Below are 17,204 nucleotides of genomic sequence, written 5' to 3' on the forward strand. Positions count from 1 at the left end.
TAGAACTGGTCATGTCGAAAAGGTTACCCGACCACTGCAGTATGTATCAGGCGGAGATTGGAATTAAGGAAGTGGTGGAATGACTAACATATAAATTCATAACGACGATTGGCATAAATATCTTCTCAGATAGCCAGGCAGCCCTGGAGAACGTATTTCTCAACACAAAAACCGCCCTCGACTGTCACAGATCTCTCAACGAGATAAATGAACAGTTCACAATTCACCTGTTCTGGGTACCGCGCCACAGAGATATCCCAGGGAATTATAAAGTGGACGGGTTTGTAAGACTAGGAACTACCCTACACATTCCAGGGATACTTGAATCTGTGGGTATGCCTCTAGCGACATGTAAGCTAAGTTTTCAGGACCAGGCCCGAGGGGCAACGAATGATAGATGGTCACATAGAGGGGGCTGTGAGCATTTCAAAATTATGTGGCCTAATCTCGACTTGAAGAGGTCTACTGCTTTGTTGTCATTGGCTAGAACAGACGTCTCAGTCATTGTGTCCGTCATAGCAGGACACTGTCTAATCGGAAAACATGCTGACAGACTTAAGGATGCCACCAACGACTTTTGCAGCAGCTGTAAGGACATCGAAGAAGAAGAGACTATAGAACACCTTTTATGTGTGTGTCCCGCATTAACATTCGGAAGAAGTTTCACTTTAGGTTCTTTGAGAACATGTCTGATTTAGCGGATGTGAACATTCACAAGTTATTTGGCTTATTAAAGCGACCTGGATGGTTCAACGGTAGGAACTAGAAGGCATCTTCCTTCTTCTATTGCTGTGGTACACAATGGACGAAAACGTCTAAGTGTGTCTGATGGCAGACTGCCACTCAAACCTAACCTCGCCATCACTCTACATTTTAGATTTTTTTTGTGTGCCAGTCTGACACTCAACATAGATGTTATGTCAAATTAGATTTTCATAAAAAAACTGTATCGAATTATATTTGTAAATGAATTATAAATAAATTCTTTTCTAATCTAAAAATCCAAATTATGGGTTTATCCAAGGAAAGCGGCTAAAGCTTAATGTTTAGGTTTCGTCTTAGGTCGTCGTTGACATGTAATAATTTCATATTAAGCTGAAAAGGTAAAAAACGTTATAAGTTCGTTTGGGCCAAAGTGACACGGTACTTGAGAAGTCGTCTTTTGTTTTGTTTTGCGTATTTTATTAGCTCTTTATCTAATTTGTAACCAAATACAGTTCGGTACTAATATGTGAAAACATGTTTAGAGTTACATATATTTTGTCGCATGTAAATGCCCTGAAGTCGTCGAAGGGTACCACAACATCGTTGGCTGTCTATTTGTAAGCTTAAAGCTGTCTTCCAGGTTTTTAGTCTAAAGCTGCTGCGCCCGTTGTCGGTAGCATCCAGCATAACAATGCACTGACTGAAAATAAAAAATGAAATTAAAAGATATTTTAGGCAAAATAGGTTGATACATACTTAATAACATTGCGGAAAATACAACAATGGGAATAATACAATTCAGATCAATCAAGAAACCAAATATCAAATTCCCCAAAAGTGCGCCGCTACGACCAAATGTCATAGACATTGCAGCTGCCATCACCCTATTAATGTAAAAATAAATATAAACATTTATTACAGGTTTGGATTTTTTTTGGTAATTTAAATATAAACTTTTTAACTCGAAGCTAGTAGATATATCTTATATATAAAAATCAATTTGTGTTTGTTTGTATGTTTGTGTGTTCCTTATAGACTCAGAAACGGCTGAACCGATTTTCTTGAAATTTTCACAGATGGTACATAATGATCCCGTGGTGAAAATTATGTACCAGATTTTTTGATATCTGTACTTCAGACTTTTTGATATCTGAAGGGGGGACGGACCCTTCCCCTTACCCTAATTTTCAGAAACGCCAGATCTCAGAGATGGGTGGTGCGATTTAAGCGAAATTTTGTGTGATCTCATATAGTACCCTAAAAATAAAGATTTGGTATCCAAATTTCGGATGGGGTACCTATGGGGGCCGCCCCACCCTAAAACCTACCAAACATATATTTAGACCAATCACGACAATATGGGACTCAACTGAAAGGTATTTAAGATTAGAAAACGTATATGATATCCAATTGTCGGACCAAGTGATAGGGGGACCACCCCAACCCCCCAAACACTCCTAATCGGACATATTTACAGACCATGGCAATATGGGACTCAAATGAAAGGTATTTGCGAGTAGAATACGAATCTGATATCCAAATGTGGGACCACGTTTCTGGGGGTCCACCCCTTCCCCAAACAGGACTTATTTACTGAACATGGGAATATGAGGCTTAAATAAAAGGTATTTGAGAGTAGAATTAGAATCTGATATCCAAATATGAGATGAAGTGTTTGGGGGGCCGCCTCTCCCCAAAAACATCCCCCAAAGGGGACAAATTTAAGACCAACTCACTGAGTGGCTGCCCATCCCCCAAAACACCCCCCAAGCCGGTCATGTTTGCCTACTATAAAATGTAGGTCTCAAATTAAAGGTATTTGGGAGTAGACCACCTATCTGATTTCAACATTAGGGCCCTTTTTTAAAGGGTAAACATTTGTCGACCATGCCAATATGTGGCTTAAATGAAAGGTATATGAGATTAGAAAACGAATTTGATAACCTATTTTGGGGCCATGTGTTTGGCAATATGGGGTTTAATAAATGGTATTTGAGAGAAGAGCACGATGCTGATATTTTTTCAGGGCCAAGTACCTGGGGGACCCCCTCTTCCCCGAAAACACCACTAAATCAGACATCATGAGAATATTGGTCTGAATTGACCGATAAATCCGATTGACCCTAAATCAGATATCATGAGAATATCGGGCTGAAATAAACTATTTTAAGAATGGAGTACACCTTACATCCAAACTTAAATTGGTAGACCAATAAAAATCATATGGGATTCAGACAAAGGCACTTATATTGTTAAACTGTTAGTCAAGTTAGCATGGTATTTCACTAAAAGATCTTTAATTGTCGACAATAAATATTCCAAGGAAACTTTTGTTCTATATAAAGAAAAGAAGGCGCAGCGGAGCGGGCCCGGGTCAGCTAGTGTAGTATAAAAAAAATACAAAATTTGTATACTAACTTCGCCAACCCCAAAGGTATATAGGTATAAAATCCTATAAAGTACTTAAATTTTGGTCGCCATGACATTTTAAGTCGGTCTGGCTAATGTCAATCTATCCGTCGGTCTTAAACGAGTAAAAATATACTTCTTATTAATGTAGGTCGCTTGGAATTATAACTGGGATAATTCGGTTCATGTTTATAGCATCCATGCGGATCGATCTCTCGATTTTACTTCTCGGACAAATTCTTGCTAACTTGCAATAATTATGAGTACATCACAAGTCCATCGTTGTTTTTTAAAACTTGTCTATTTTCCAAAGTAAATATTAACCAGTAAGGAAAGGCAAAAGTCGGGCGGTGCCGACTATATAATACCTACACCACCTAGTGCATGCAGTACCTTTTATATGTAGAATTTATCTCGAAATCTAGTCAGACTTTAATTTGGATACCAATTGAAATAGCAAATTAGGACCTTGTAAGATTTTCCTACCATAGGACAAAAGATTTGGATTTCCACATCTTTAAAAGGCCAAATCGGATAAAAGATTATATGGGAGTTATATCGATGTTGGTTTTTACTGCCTTAAAAGTCCATATCGGATGAAATATACACATTGGAGCGATATCTAAATTAGGACTGATTTTAATGAAATTTTGCGCACGTATTGGAACGTCAATTTAAAAGTCTCATGTAAAATCGGTCGAAAATTTTGTAAAGATCGGACCAAAATTGTGGCTTTTACAGCTTTAAAAAGCCAAATCGGATAAAAGATATATATGGGAGCAATATCTAAATCTGAACCGATTTTTATGAAATATTGCACATACATTGAGACTTCACAAAAACGACACCACGCCAAATTTGGTAAAGATCGGACCAGAATTGTGGCTTCTACAGCTTTAATAGTTGAAATCGGATGAAAGATATATATGGGAGCTATATCCAAATCTGAATCGATTTTTATGAAATTTTTCAGATATATTAAGTGCATTAACAAAACATTTTGTGCAAGTCGGTTGAAAATTGTAGCTTCTACGACCATTTAAGTGCAAATCGAGCGATACATATATATGGGAGCTATATCTAAATCTGGACCGATTTTTATGAAATTTTGCACACATATGGAGACGTCAAATAAAACACCCCATGCCAAATTTTGTAAAGATCGGTAAAAAAAATGTGGCTTCTACAGCCTTAAACGGCCATATCGGATGAAAGATATATATGGAAGCTTTATCTAAAGTTGGACCGATTTTCATGAAATATTCCCCATATATTACGAGTTAAATAAAACACCTCGTGCAACATATTTTATAGATCGGACTAAAACTGTGGCTTCTACAGCCATAAAAGTCCATGTCGGATGAAAGATATATATGGGAGCTATATCTAAATCTGAATCGATTTTTATGAAATTTTGCACACATATGTAGACCTCAAATAAACTATCCAATGCCAAATTTTGTGAAGATCGGACGAAAATTGTGGCTTCTACAGCCTTAACAAGTAAAAGCGTGCTAAGTTCGGCCGGGCCGAATCTTATATACCCTCCACCATGGATCGCATATGTCGAGTTCTTTTCCCGGCATCTCTTCTTAGGCAAAACAAGTAAAAGCGTGCTAAGTTCGGCCGGGCCGAATCTTATATACCCTCCACCATGGATCGCATTTGTCGAGTTGTTTTCCCGGCATCTCTTCTTAGGCTAAAAAGGATATAAAAAAAGAGTTGCTCTGCTATTAAAACGATATCAAGATATGGTCCAGTTCGAACCACAATTAAATTATATGTTGGAGACCTGTGAAAATTTTTAGCCAATTCGTACAAGAATTGCGCCCATTGGGGCTCACGAAGTAAAATAGAGAGAACGATTTATATGGGATCTGTATCGGGCTATAGATCGATTCAGAACATAATAAACAAGTTTGTTGATGGTCATGAGAGGATCCGTCGTACAGGCATATCGGATAATAATTGCGACCTCTAGGGGTCAAGAAGTCAAGATCCCAGATCGGTTTATATGACAGCTATATCAGGTTATGAACCGATTTGAAACTTATTTAAAACAGTTGTTGAAAGTAAAAATGAAATACGTCATGCAAAATTTCAGCCAAATCGGATAAGAATTGTGCCCTCTAGAGGCTCAAGAAGTCAAGACCCAAGATCGGTTTATATGGCAGCTATATCAGGTTATGAACCGATTTAAACCATACTATAACAAAACTCGTCGTGCGAAATTCCATTCCAATCGGAGATGAATTGCGCCCTCTAGAGGCTCAAGAAGTCAAGACCCAAGATCGGTTTATATGGCAGCTATATCAGGTTATGAACCGATTTGAACCATACTTAGCACAGTTATTGGATATAATAACAAAATACTTCATGCAAAAATTCATTTCAATCGGATAAGAATTGCGCACTCTAAAGGCTCAAGAAGTCAAGACCCAAGATCGGTTTATATGGCAGCTATATCAGGTTATGAACCGATTTGAACCATACTTGGCACAGTTGTTGGATATCATAACAAAACACGTCGTGCAAAATTTCATTCTGATCGGATAAGAATTGCGCACGCTAGAGGCTCAAGAAGTCAAGACCCAAGATCGGTTTATATGGCAGCTATATCAGGTTATGAACCGATTTGAACCATACTTGGCACAAATGTTGGATATAATATCGAAACACGTCGTGCTAAATTTCATCCCAATCGGATAAGAATTGCGCAGTCTAGAGGCTCAAGAAGTCAAGACCCAAGATCGGTTTATATGGCAGCTATATCAGGTTATGAACCGATTTGAACCATACTTGGCACAGTTGTTGGATATCGTTACAAAACACGTCGTGCAAAATTTCATTCCAATCGGATAAGAATTGCGCACTCTAGAGGCTCAATGAAGTCAAGACCCCAGATCGGTTTATATGGCAGCTATATCAGGTTATGAACCGATTTGAACCATACTTGGCACAAATGTTGGATATAATATCGAAACACGTCGTGCAAAATTTCATTCCAATCGGATAAGAATTGCGCACTCTAGAGGCTCAAGAAGTCAAGACCCCAGATCGGTTTATATGGCAGCTATATCAGTTTATGGACCGATTTGAACCATACTTGGCACAGTTGTTGGATATCGTTACAAAACACGTCGTGCAAAATTTCATTCCAATCGGATAAGAATTGCGCACTCTAGAGGCTCAATGAAGTCAAGACCCCAGATCGGTTTATATGGCAGCTATATCAGGTTATGAACCGATTTGAACCATACTTGGCACAGTTGTTGGATATAATATCGAAACACGTCGTGCTAAATTTCATCCCAATCGGATAAGAATTGCGCAGTCTAGAGGCTCAAAAAGTCAAGACCCAAGATCGGTTTATATGACAGTTATATCAAAACATGGACCGATATGGCCCATTTACAATACCAACCGATCTACACTAATAAGAAGTATTTGTGCAAAATTTCAAGCGGCTAGCTTTACTCCTTCGGAAGTTAGCGTGCTTTCGACAGACAGACGGACGGACGGACGGACATGGCTAGATCGACATAAAATTGCACGACGATCAAGAATATATATACTTTATGGGGTCTCAGACGAATATTTCGAGTAGTTACAAACAGAATGACGAAATTAGTATACCCCCTATCTTATGGTGGAGGGTATAAAAAGGATATAAGAAAAGATTTGCTCTGCTATTAGAGCGATATCAAGATATGGTCCGGTTTGGACCACAATTAAATTATATGTTGGAGACCTGTGTAAAATGTCAGCCAATTTGAATAAGAATTGCGCCCTTTGTGGGCTCAAGAAGTAAAATAGAGAGATCGATTTATATGGGAGCTATATCAGGCTATAAACCGATTCAGACCATAATAAACACGTATGTTAATGGTCATGAGAGAATCCGTCGTACAAAATTTCAGGCAAATCGGATAATAATTGCGACCTGTAGAGGCTCAAGAAGTCAAGATCCCAGATCGGTTTATATGGCAGCTATATCAGGTTATGAACCGATTTGAACCATACTTGGCACAGTTGTTGGATATCATAACAAAATACTACGTGCCAAAATTCATTCAAATTGGATAATATTTGCGCCCTCTAGAGGCTCAAGAAGTCAAGATCCAAGATCGGTTTATATGACAGCTATATCAGGTTATGGACCGATTTGAACCATACTTGGCACAGTTGTTGGATATCGTAACAAAACACGTCGTGCAAAATTTCATTCCAATCGGAAAAGAATTGCGCACTCTAGAGGCTCAAGAAGTCAAGACCCAAGATCGGTTTATATGGCAGCTATATCAGGTTATGGACCGATTTGAACCATACTTATCACAGTTGTTGCATGTCATAACGAAACACGTCGTGCAAAATTTCATCCCAATCGGATAAGAATTGCGCACTCTAGAGGCTCAAGAAGTCAAGACCCCAGATCGGTGTATATGGCAGCTATATCAGGTTATGGACCGATTTGAACCATTCTTATCACAGTTGTTGGATGTCATAACAAAACACGTCGTGCAAAATTTCATCCCAATCGGATAAGAATTGCACAGTCTAGAGGCTCAAGAAGTCAAGACCCAAGATCGGTCTATATGGCAGCTATATCAAAACATGGACCGATATGGCCCATTACATTACTACACTAATAAGAAGTATTCGTGCAAAATTTCAAGCGCCTAGCTTTACTCCTTCGGAAGTTAGCGTGCTTTCGACAGACAGACGGACGGACATGGCTACAACGACATAAAATTTCACGACGATCAAGAATATATATTCTTTATGGGGTCTCAGACGAATATTTCGAGTAGTTACAAACAGAATGACGAAATTAGTATACCCCCCATCTTATGGTGGAGGGTATAAAAAGCCATATCGGATGAAGGATATATATGGGAGCTATATCTAAATCTGAACCGATTTTTTTTCAAAATCAATAGCGTTTGTCCTTGGGCCAAAAAACAACAAGTCATAAATTCAGGTAAAATATTTGGGTCATTTGAACAGCACATCCCACGATTTTAACAGTCTTTGATTCAAAGTCATTGATGAACGTTCACAAACTCTAGTTGAAGCATAAATAAGTTAAAAGATACCAAAATATAACAGAATGGGTCGAGCTATGTCCTTGATTGTTAAAGAAGGAGCTAAATTATGGCCTAAAACGAATATGGACCTCCAATTCACTGTATAGCTTAAAATGCAAACTGAGATCGAAAAGTGATTGCCGAAATTTTAAGAGAAAAATTATGCGTCTACAAATGCTGGCAACAGCACTATTCTTGGACAAGCCTTAAATATCCTTGATGTAGCTGCCGAAATTAAGCAAAATTTTAGCATACAGCAAAAGCTTTCTTGATGCGTCTCATTTGAAACGGACATAAATAAATGATAAATAGCCCCTAGATCATCTTTCCTGTGATCCACCTCGAGTTTTTGTCACGTCAAAGAGATATGGACAAACGGGTGTTAACAGTTTATATTTGTGGGCCTAGCTCATAGTTGCTTTGTTTCGGTACTTTGCATGTTTTAAGGCACTGCTGTAGAACGGTATCCTAATTTTGGATTGATACATTTTGGAAGTCAGGCAGTTTACGTGTCGTGGAAATTCTTGCTTGTTGTCTTCAGCCCGGCGCATTTTGGTGGGAGTTTTGTTGTGTGTGATATTGTACGTACGACCATTTTTTCTACCCAAAGCCAGATGCGCAGTTCTAGATAAAATTTTCGATGGCCAACCCATCGTGGCAAGCTACCATACATATATATGGCTAAACTGTCACTCTATCTTGCTGATAACACATATGCATTTGTTGAAATTAGACAGCCTATACGGGATAACTGGGAGCACCACACAGGCTGGAACCTTGAGCTCCGACTTGTGTGGTGTTCTTTGTCATCAAGCTTCGCAAATGCGGCTGCGGGCAGTCAGCGATTTCGAAAGGGAGGGGTCAGATGGCACTGACTCTTACCCATGCCCCAACGGAAGACAAGGACGAGCAGACCAAAGATGTATTCTGAGCGTGGCGAGAAAAGTTCGATCTGACACTGCACGGAAGCTAGACATTGAAAAGCTGTAAACACAACAAATGGCACTCGACTGACCCAACTGCTTGATGAAAGCAGGCCACGTCCCGATGATATAATGGCGCAGTGGCAAACCATTGCCCACTCCATGGAAAATGCCGAGAAATCCATGCTTGGTTAGGTCAGGTGGCAGTCCCTTACATAATCACTTAGACAATTTTAAATCCATTGTGACACCACAGTAGCGACAGTCCAAGGCCTCTGGGGCGAATCGAACCCCAACCCCTGTTCCAGTAATCCGAGCATGGCGGAACGCTTGTTACCATAGTTAAACGTATCGAAATAGAACGGTTGCGTTGGCTTGGTCAGAAGGAGCACAAAAGATCAAGACGTGAGGAAATCTATTATAAGTTCAGTTAATGGGACAAATGGTGGAGGCCAGAGGTTATAGTGTCTGCCTATGACGTTGAACGACTGGGTTCGAATCCTGGCGACAACATCAGAGAAAATATTTAGCGGTGGTTATCCCTATATCGGCTATAAAAAGGAGGCTCCTATCATTAAGCTTAAACTTAAATGTGAGAAGTTTGCCCCTGTTCCCGAACTTCCGTTCGTGCAAATGGGCAAATTTGTATTTGCAATGGGACAAACGTTTTGTCATAGCCAATTAAAGTAAAGTAAGTAAAAAGGGGTATACAGTGTGTAACCTAAATTTATTCTTCGGGTTGTTTTTAAGATTCTTGAGGCTGAGTTAACGTTAATATTATTTAGTTTGCAAACTAACTTTTTTTAGAGAACCTGGGATATATTTAGACAAATTTCTTGAACACTTTGTAATAACTTTGTTCTCCACGCGGAAGCACTTGACATAGTCTGGGCTCTGAGAGAACCAGTCCAACAAATCTTTAGATATACACCTAAGCCAGTTATCAGCTTATTGTGCACTCTAAACAGTAAAAAGTGACATAGAAAAAGAAAATCAAAGTTTCGAATTCCGTTCTACTTACAAAATCCTTAATTGTTTTCCATGCAACGCCCCAAAGTTGTTTCACGTCAGGTATAGTCCAGATATGGTCCGTATGTCGGTTTTATAGGTTTTCGACTGTCAAAAAGTTGTAAACGTCGAAAATGGCATTGATTTTGTATTGTTGCTAAAGCGCCTATATAAACTTTTCAAATTGTCAAATTTGATAAAAAGCTTTTATTTTAAATGCTTTTTATTATAAATGCTTTTTATTATTTTAAATGCTTTTTATTATCAGAAGTCATTGTGCAAAATTTAAGCCAAATCGGATAAGAATTGAACCCTTAAGGGGCTAAAGGAGTAAAATAGGGAGATCTGTTTATATGTGAGCTATATTAGGCTATGGGCCGCTTCAAACAGTATTTGGAAAGTATGTTGAAAGCCATAGAAGAAGTCGTTGTACACAATTTTTGCCAAATCGGATATGAATTGCGCCCTCTAGAGGTTCAAAAAGTATAATCAGAGACCGGTTTGTATGGGAGCTATATCAGGTTATGAACCAATTTGGACCATACCTAGCACAAGTGTTGGAAGTCAAAACAAACCAGTGTTAGAAGTCAAAACTTGATAAGAATTGCGGCCTCTAGCGGCTCAAGAAGTCAGAATTCGAGACCGGTTTGTATGGAAGCTATATCAGATTATGAACCTATGGTGGTGGGTATTAAAAGGTTGTTGATGTTATCGCCAGGATTGGAAGTCAGACGTTTTCTGTTATAAGAGCATGTTTAACCTATGCACCAATGTTGCTATATTCATAAATTCACAAAAGTTAAAACTAATTCTACGATTTCTTAATTATTTGCCAATTATGTCAAAAAATAACTTTTTTAGAGAGGTTTGTAACGTTTGTTTTATACGTCGGAAATATATGTCATATACGTCGAAGTTTCCAACAGACCTGTTCTGTATACTGACCTCCTCCTGTTTGCTCCTTTTCAGTTATAGCCTCGTCTTCCTATTATCTCGATCTCCCATAGGATTTTCGTCGTCCTATCTACAGTTTCGGTGTTCCACAGTTTTAAATGTGCGTTCGTAGCCCGCGCCCTTGACTCGGATTGCTTCGGCCCGAAATGCTTCGAGTTAACCATGTTTACTGACAGCAGTCCTCTGGCCTTCACTGCCAAATCGTCTGCTGTTTAAATTTTTCTAACTCCACCATGGTCCAAACGATGCGATGCAAGACTATTCGTGGCTTTGCCGTCCCAGTAAGGTCCGTGATCGCCCAGATCTCCGCCTGCAGGACCTTATTATGGCCAGGCAGTCTAAAACAGATATCAGTCCCTGAGTTTTCAATGTAGACCTCCAGGAACACTGTCCTCTAGCTTTGATCCACCTAGATGGCTACACAAGGGTTTTGTCAATCCAAGACTGTGCCGCTGGCAGCAGTGCTTCACACTCGGGCTCATGTGTCGTCTCCGGTATCCAATCGGAAACTTTTTCCATTCCTTCCAGGTTTCCTATAGTCGCCTCGATTATACCGCGACGGTATTAGCTGCTCCCATCCTCAAACTATTCTCCCATCGCCATAAGTGCCATAACCCCATGGGTCGGATATCTAGAACTGTCTCCAGTGCCCTATAGAAAGAGGTTCGCATCCCTCCGCGTATGGTAAGACATGTTCTCTGAACCTGTTGTGTTATCCTTACGTTGCACTTTTTTTCTACACCACAGTCCACCAAACTACTGATGCGTAAGTTAGTATTGGTCTAATAACGCCTGTAGAGTCTTTGTACTATACTCGGATTGGCGCCCAATTCGAGCCTACGGCACGTCTACATAGTGCACAACATCTATGAGCGTTTTCAGTACTCTCATGAATTTGACACTTCTAATTAAGTTTCCTGTCCAAGATCACTCCTAAGTATTTGACCTTTTCAGATATCAAAATCATTCTATTAAGGAAACGTCCTGCGCCAAATTGGCCCACCTTCGCCTTCCTCGTGAGCAAGCAGATTTCAGTCTTCTCTGGGTTAACATTGAGATCCCTGGTTCTAGCCCAGTCGTGTCCCATCTGCAGGAGCCTTTCTGCATAGCGGATTCGTATCCTTAGTCAGCATCTGCAATAGGTTATTTATGGTGGTCACTCAAAGGAGTGGCTATAAAATACCCACTGTGGCGTGCCTGGTGCCACTTTCTATCATGCATTTTTTGTCATGGGACCTACAGTTTATTAAACGGTTCCTTAGAATATGGTTTATGCAGTCCCTAAGGACCCGATTCACCAGTATGTTGGTCGGCACATTGAAAATAGTGGCCATGTGGGGTGCCAGATAGACTGCCTCCTTCTGTAGTAATGAAGGAAATATCCCATCAGGTCCAGGTGACTTAAATGGTTCGAAGTTCCTCAAGGCTTTCTTTATCATAAATTCTGTAATTATAAACCTTCAGTCAACCTCATTATTCCAGGATTCCGGGTTCTCAGTAAGTCCCGTCGTATCATGTGGAAAATGGGTTTTCAACGCCTCAAACTGTCCTCTGTTGTCTCTGCTCTCACTCCCATGTCGTCTACTAAGTTTCAGTTTCAGTGGGTTTTTGAGTGAATCTTTTAATTTTGCGGCGTCATTAAAGCTGTCGACCTGTACGCAGAAAAGCTTCCAGGAGGCACGTTTTGCCGCTCAAGTAAGCTTGAGCCGTGTGTAATACACATCCCAATAAACTTCCGCTTTTTTACGACGTGCTCTGTTAAAAATTCTGCGGACCTCTTTCCCAAAATTGCGAATCTCCCTGGTTATCCTGGGTTTTTTTCGGGCTGATTTCCTTCTCGAAGAGGACAACTAACTTCGAAAGCCTCAGTAGTCTTGCAGTCCTGTTGACATTGTAGACAATGTCTTTTATGCTTGGACAATCTAAATTATCTTGCCCAAGCCTTCTTTTGGGTAGTCTTCCGAATTTTGTCCAGTTGGTTGTCAACTAATTGCGAAGCTTATCGGATTCGGCACTGGTCGTGCTATTCTAAACCTAATGAAGCGATGGTCAGAGAAGGAGTGCTCCATGGAGACCCTCCATTCCTGAACCTCATCGATTAGATATTCCGAAAATATTGTCAGATCTGAAACTTCTTCCTCAATCCTATTAACAAAGGTAGCGGTGTTACCAATGTTAAGTGTTATTAGATCGTTAGTATTCAAGAACTCTGCCAGGGCTTGGCCCCGTTGGTATTACCCCACGAAATGTGGTGAGAATTAGCATCGCAACTCATTTGATATTTTTCAGTCCAGAAACTTTATTCCGGGTCGCCCATGGCACTTAAGTTAAGGCAATTTGAATCTTGCCCTTGCTGATTTTCTTCATCAGAGCTTGAGTAGCTGTCTCGCTCTGGTGGAGGTTTATCTGGAAAACCTCAATTATTGGTTCTCCAGTAATTGGGCTTTTTGGAAGTGGGTGATAGTCTCATGGTCCACTCCCTGTATTTAAGGCTGCATTGAGTTTCCTGTTACTGCACTGCACGATGATTCAATATTTGTGTCTTTGCCTATCCTAGTCTTCCGAATCTTCGGAAAGTCGGTAAAAGTTCCATCTTCGGATCCATGTTCTTTAAGCTGTTTTAAGTCTCCCGTTCCTGCACTGCCTGGTGGCTCAATATGAGGATCTTTGCCTATCCTAGTCTTCCAAATCTTGAGTAAATGGGTGTTTTGGGAGTCGGTGATGGTCTCATGGTCCACTCCCTGTAAGTTAGGCGGCATTGAGTTACCTGTCACTGCAATGCATGATGATTCAGTATCAGGATCTTTACCTATCCTACTCTCCCTAATCTTGAGAATGTCAGTAATAGTTACATCGTCGACTCCCTGTGTGAAGCTGAATCTCCCGTTCCTGCACTGTCTGATGTTTTAATATAAGGATCTTGCTTGTCCTAGTCTTCCCATTATTGATAAAGTCGGTGATGGTTTCATCGCCAGCCCCCTGTCCATTTGGCGGTATTCAATGTCCTGGCACTGCACTGTCTGGTGTCTCAATATGACGATTTTTGCCTATGTTAGTGCTTGGAATGTCTGTTCTATTTCTTCCAGCATCCTGCACTTTCGCCCGATTGCGCTGCAGGTGAATACCCCTCTGTCCCCCTCGTCTTGCCCCGGATTGCCTCCTAGGTCTTCTTGTGAGCTTAGCAAAGACCTCGTTCATATCTGCCGCCATCCCGCTGTTCTCACCTCTCGATTCGGCTGCGATGGCTGTTTCATTGACACTGTCGATGTCTGAATCTGAAATGGAAACACCTTCTTTACTTAAAGGCTGGGGACGAACTGTGCACCCCTCTGGTTTATCCGTCTCTTCCACATTAGTTAGTCCGAAGACTTGTTGTGCACTTGAAGCCAAGGCACCCAACATGCTACGGTCTGATGCCACCGCCGCAGCTGTTGGGTCTTTGAAGTCCATTTTGAGCCTAATCCTGAAAGGCTCAGATACTATTATATTTTTCTTCAAGGAGCGAAATGAAAACACATCCGCTCCATTCCACGGTTACTTAGTAAAAAATGTCTGTTTTGTGAGAAATCCCGGGCCTCACGATAAAACAACTTACTATTTAAAATCTCGTGCAAATTGGATAATAATTGCAGCTTTTATGAGCATGATACCCTAAATCGGCAGATCGGTCTATATGGCAGCTATATCCAAATTTTTTTCCTACGCAATATCGTTATTTCATATTTGCATCAATACGTTTTTTAACATTTGGTATATAACTTACCTTAAATTTGTCGGAAATAGGTCAACCATTACACAGTAAACAGTGCTTATACTTAACGAGGTAAGCGCTTCGAAAACGCACGAAAGAATGAGATTTTCCCTTGAAGATCGTACAAAATACAAACCAACTGTTATGAATCCAGCCACCGTTAAACTAAACACTGTAAATAAATATGCAATAAGATGTTAGTATTGCAAGCAGTAGCAAACCTTCTGAGGTGAGGTATGTAGTTGAAAATGTAGTATGAGCCACAATATTCGTCCATTTTTGAGTAACGCCAGTTCTAACGCCAGTTTATCCTTAAGGATATCAGTAGTAAGCGCCTTAAATCCACAAATTCATTATTAAGGTAAAGTATTCGTTTTTATAAAAAGGACCATACATCAATAAGTACCAACTTTTCTTCAACTTTTAGTAAATCAGTATGTTTTGCAATCATGGGCACGATCAGCGTGACTTCTCTTCCGGCCAACGACTGCAAAGCGAGGTCTTTTGCTTTGCAGTCGTTGGGTGAAACAAAAATCTTGTAGATCGTGCCCGGATTTTGCTCCGTATATAAGACGTTAGCGTAGTGTAGAGTAGATTTTTTTAGAAATGCAACTATTGCTTGAATTATGCCAATTATTCGAGAGCGAGGGCTGAGTACAACACGGACATTATGAGTTGGTATGCTGATTACCCTACAGGAAGTTTGGGGTAAAATTACCCCTACTAACATACATTACCGGTCATATCACCTGTAATTTTATTCCATTCAAAGGCTTCTTTGGCGTTTATTTTTGGCAGAATAAACCGGTATGTTGAGACAGTTCGTTTTTTTCATAAGCGAATTCAACGAATGCGTTGTTTTTGGTGCTTTTTTGTTGTACACGCATCGTATTATCAAAACACATCAATAAACAACGGCGTTACTTGTGCGCTGAGAAGTTGATGTTTTTTTGTTTTGGCTGCAGTTTGACAATTTTTGCAGTCTGTGCTTTAACTTCAAACGAAAGTGACATACAAGCAGGTAAGTCCGCAAACATTTGCTTAATGTAAATACATAATAATATTTTTTACTCTTTTTTTAGAAGCAATTCAGCCGTCGATATATGATAAGAGGGACAACGCAACAGCTTAGAAAAGCGATTTATATAATGAAAAAACGATAATAAAAATTAAGGAATAATTTTAATTGTTTTGCTTTTTATGTAATGAATTACTTCAGTTTTACTTTACTTTTACCTTGATTTTATTTATACTTATTTTCTATGTTTGAAACAAAAATTCTAAAAGAATATAAACAAGTAAAAGCGTGCTAATCTTATATAACCTCAACCATAGATCGCATTTGTCGAGTTCTTTTCCCGGCATCTCTTCTTAGGCAAAAAAAAGGATATTAGAGCGATATCAAGATATGGTCCGGTTTGGACCACAATTAAATTATATATTGGAGACCTGTGTAAAATGTCAGCCAATTCGAATAAGAATTGCGCCCTTTGGGGGCTCAAGAAGTAAAATAGAGAGATCGATTTTTATGGGAGCTGTATCGGGCTATAGACCGATTCAGACCATAATAAACACGTAAGTTGATGGTCATGAGAGGATCCGTCGTACAAAATTTCAGGAAAATCGGATAATAATTGCGACCTCTAGAGGCTCAAGAAGTCAAGATCCCAGATCGGTTTATATGGCAGCTATATCAGGTTATGAACCGATTTGAATCTTATTTGACACAATTGTTGAAAGCAAGAATAAAATACGTCGTGCAAAATTTCATTCAAATCGGATAAGAATTGCGCACTCTAGAGGTTCAACAATTCTAGACCCAAGATCGGTGTATATGGCAGCTATATCAGGTTATGGACCGCCTTAAACCATACTTGGCACTGTTGTTGGATATCATAACAAAACACGTCGTGCAAAATTGCATTCCAATCGGATAAGAATTGCACACTCTAGAGGCTCAAGAAGTCAAGACCCAAGATCGGTTTATATGGCAGCTATATCAGGTTATGGACCGCTTTAAACCATACTTGGCACAATTGTTGGATATCATAACAAAACACGTCGTGCAAAATTGCATTCCAATCGGATAAGAATTGCGCACTCTAGAGGCTCAAGAAGTCAAGACCCAAGATCGGTTTATATGGCAGCTATATCAGGTTATGAATCGATATGGCCCATTTACAATACCAACCGACCTACACTCATAGGAAGTATTTGTGCAAAATTTCAAGCGGCTAGACGGACGGACGGACAGACAGACGGACGGACATGGCTAGATCGACATAAAATGTCGCGACGATCAAAAATATATATACTTTATGGGGTCTCAGACGAATATTTCGAGTAGTTACAAACAGAATGACGATA

General features: G+C 39.8%; 1 protein-coding gene across 1 annotated transcript in view; it reads right to left on the bottom strand.

Moving 5' to 3' along the window:
• Window positions 1–1,120: 1,120 nt before the first annotated feature.
• LOC106094291 (synaptic vesicle glycoprotein 2C) overlaps window positions 1,121–17,204 on the bottom strand; it is a 177,662-nt gene continuing 161,578 nt past the window's right edge. Inside the window, exons 10-12 of the mRNA XM_059363491.1 lie at window positions 14,850–15,009; window positions 1,462–1,589; window positions 1,121–1,405 (exon numbers count right to left, since the gene is read on the bottom strand). Of these exons, the coding sequence (XP_059219474.1) occupies window positions 1,350–1,405; window positions 1,462–1,589; window positions 14,850–15,009 (344 nt within the window). The 3' untranslated portion in view covers window positions 1,121–1,349. The remainder of the gene's footprint in view (window positions 1,406–1,461; window positions 1,590–14,849; window positions 15,010–17,204) is intronic.

The sequence above is a fragment of the Stomoxys calcitrans genome, chromosome 2, assembly GCF_963082655.1.
Source record: "Stomoxys calcitrans chromosome 2, idStoCalc2.1, whole genome shotgun sequence".
In the NCBI taxonomy this organism is placed as follows: domain Eukaryota; kingdom Metazoa; phylum Arthropoda; class Insecta; order Diptera; family Muscidae; genus Stomoxys; species Stomoxys calcitrans.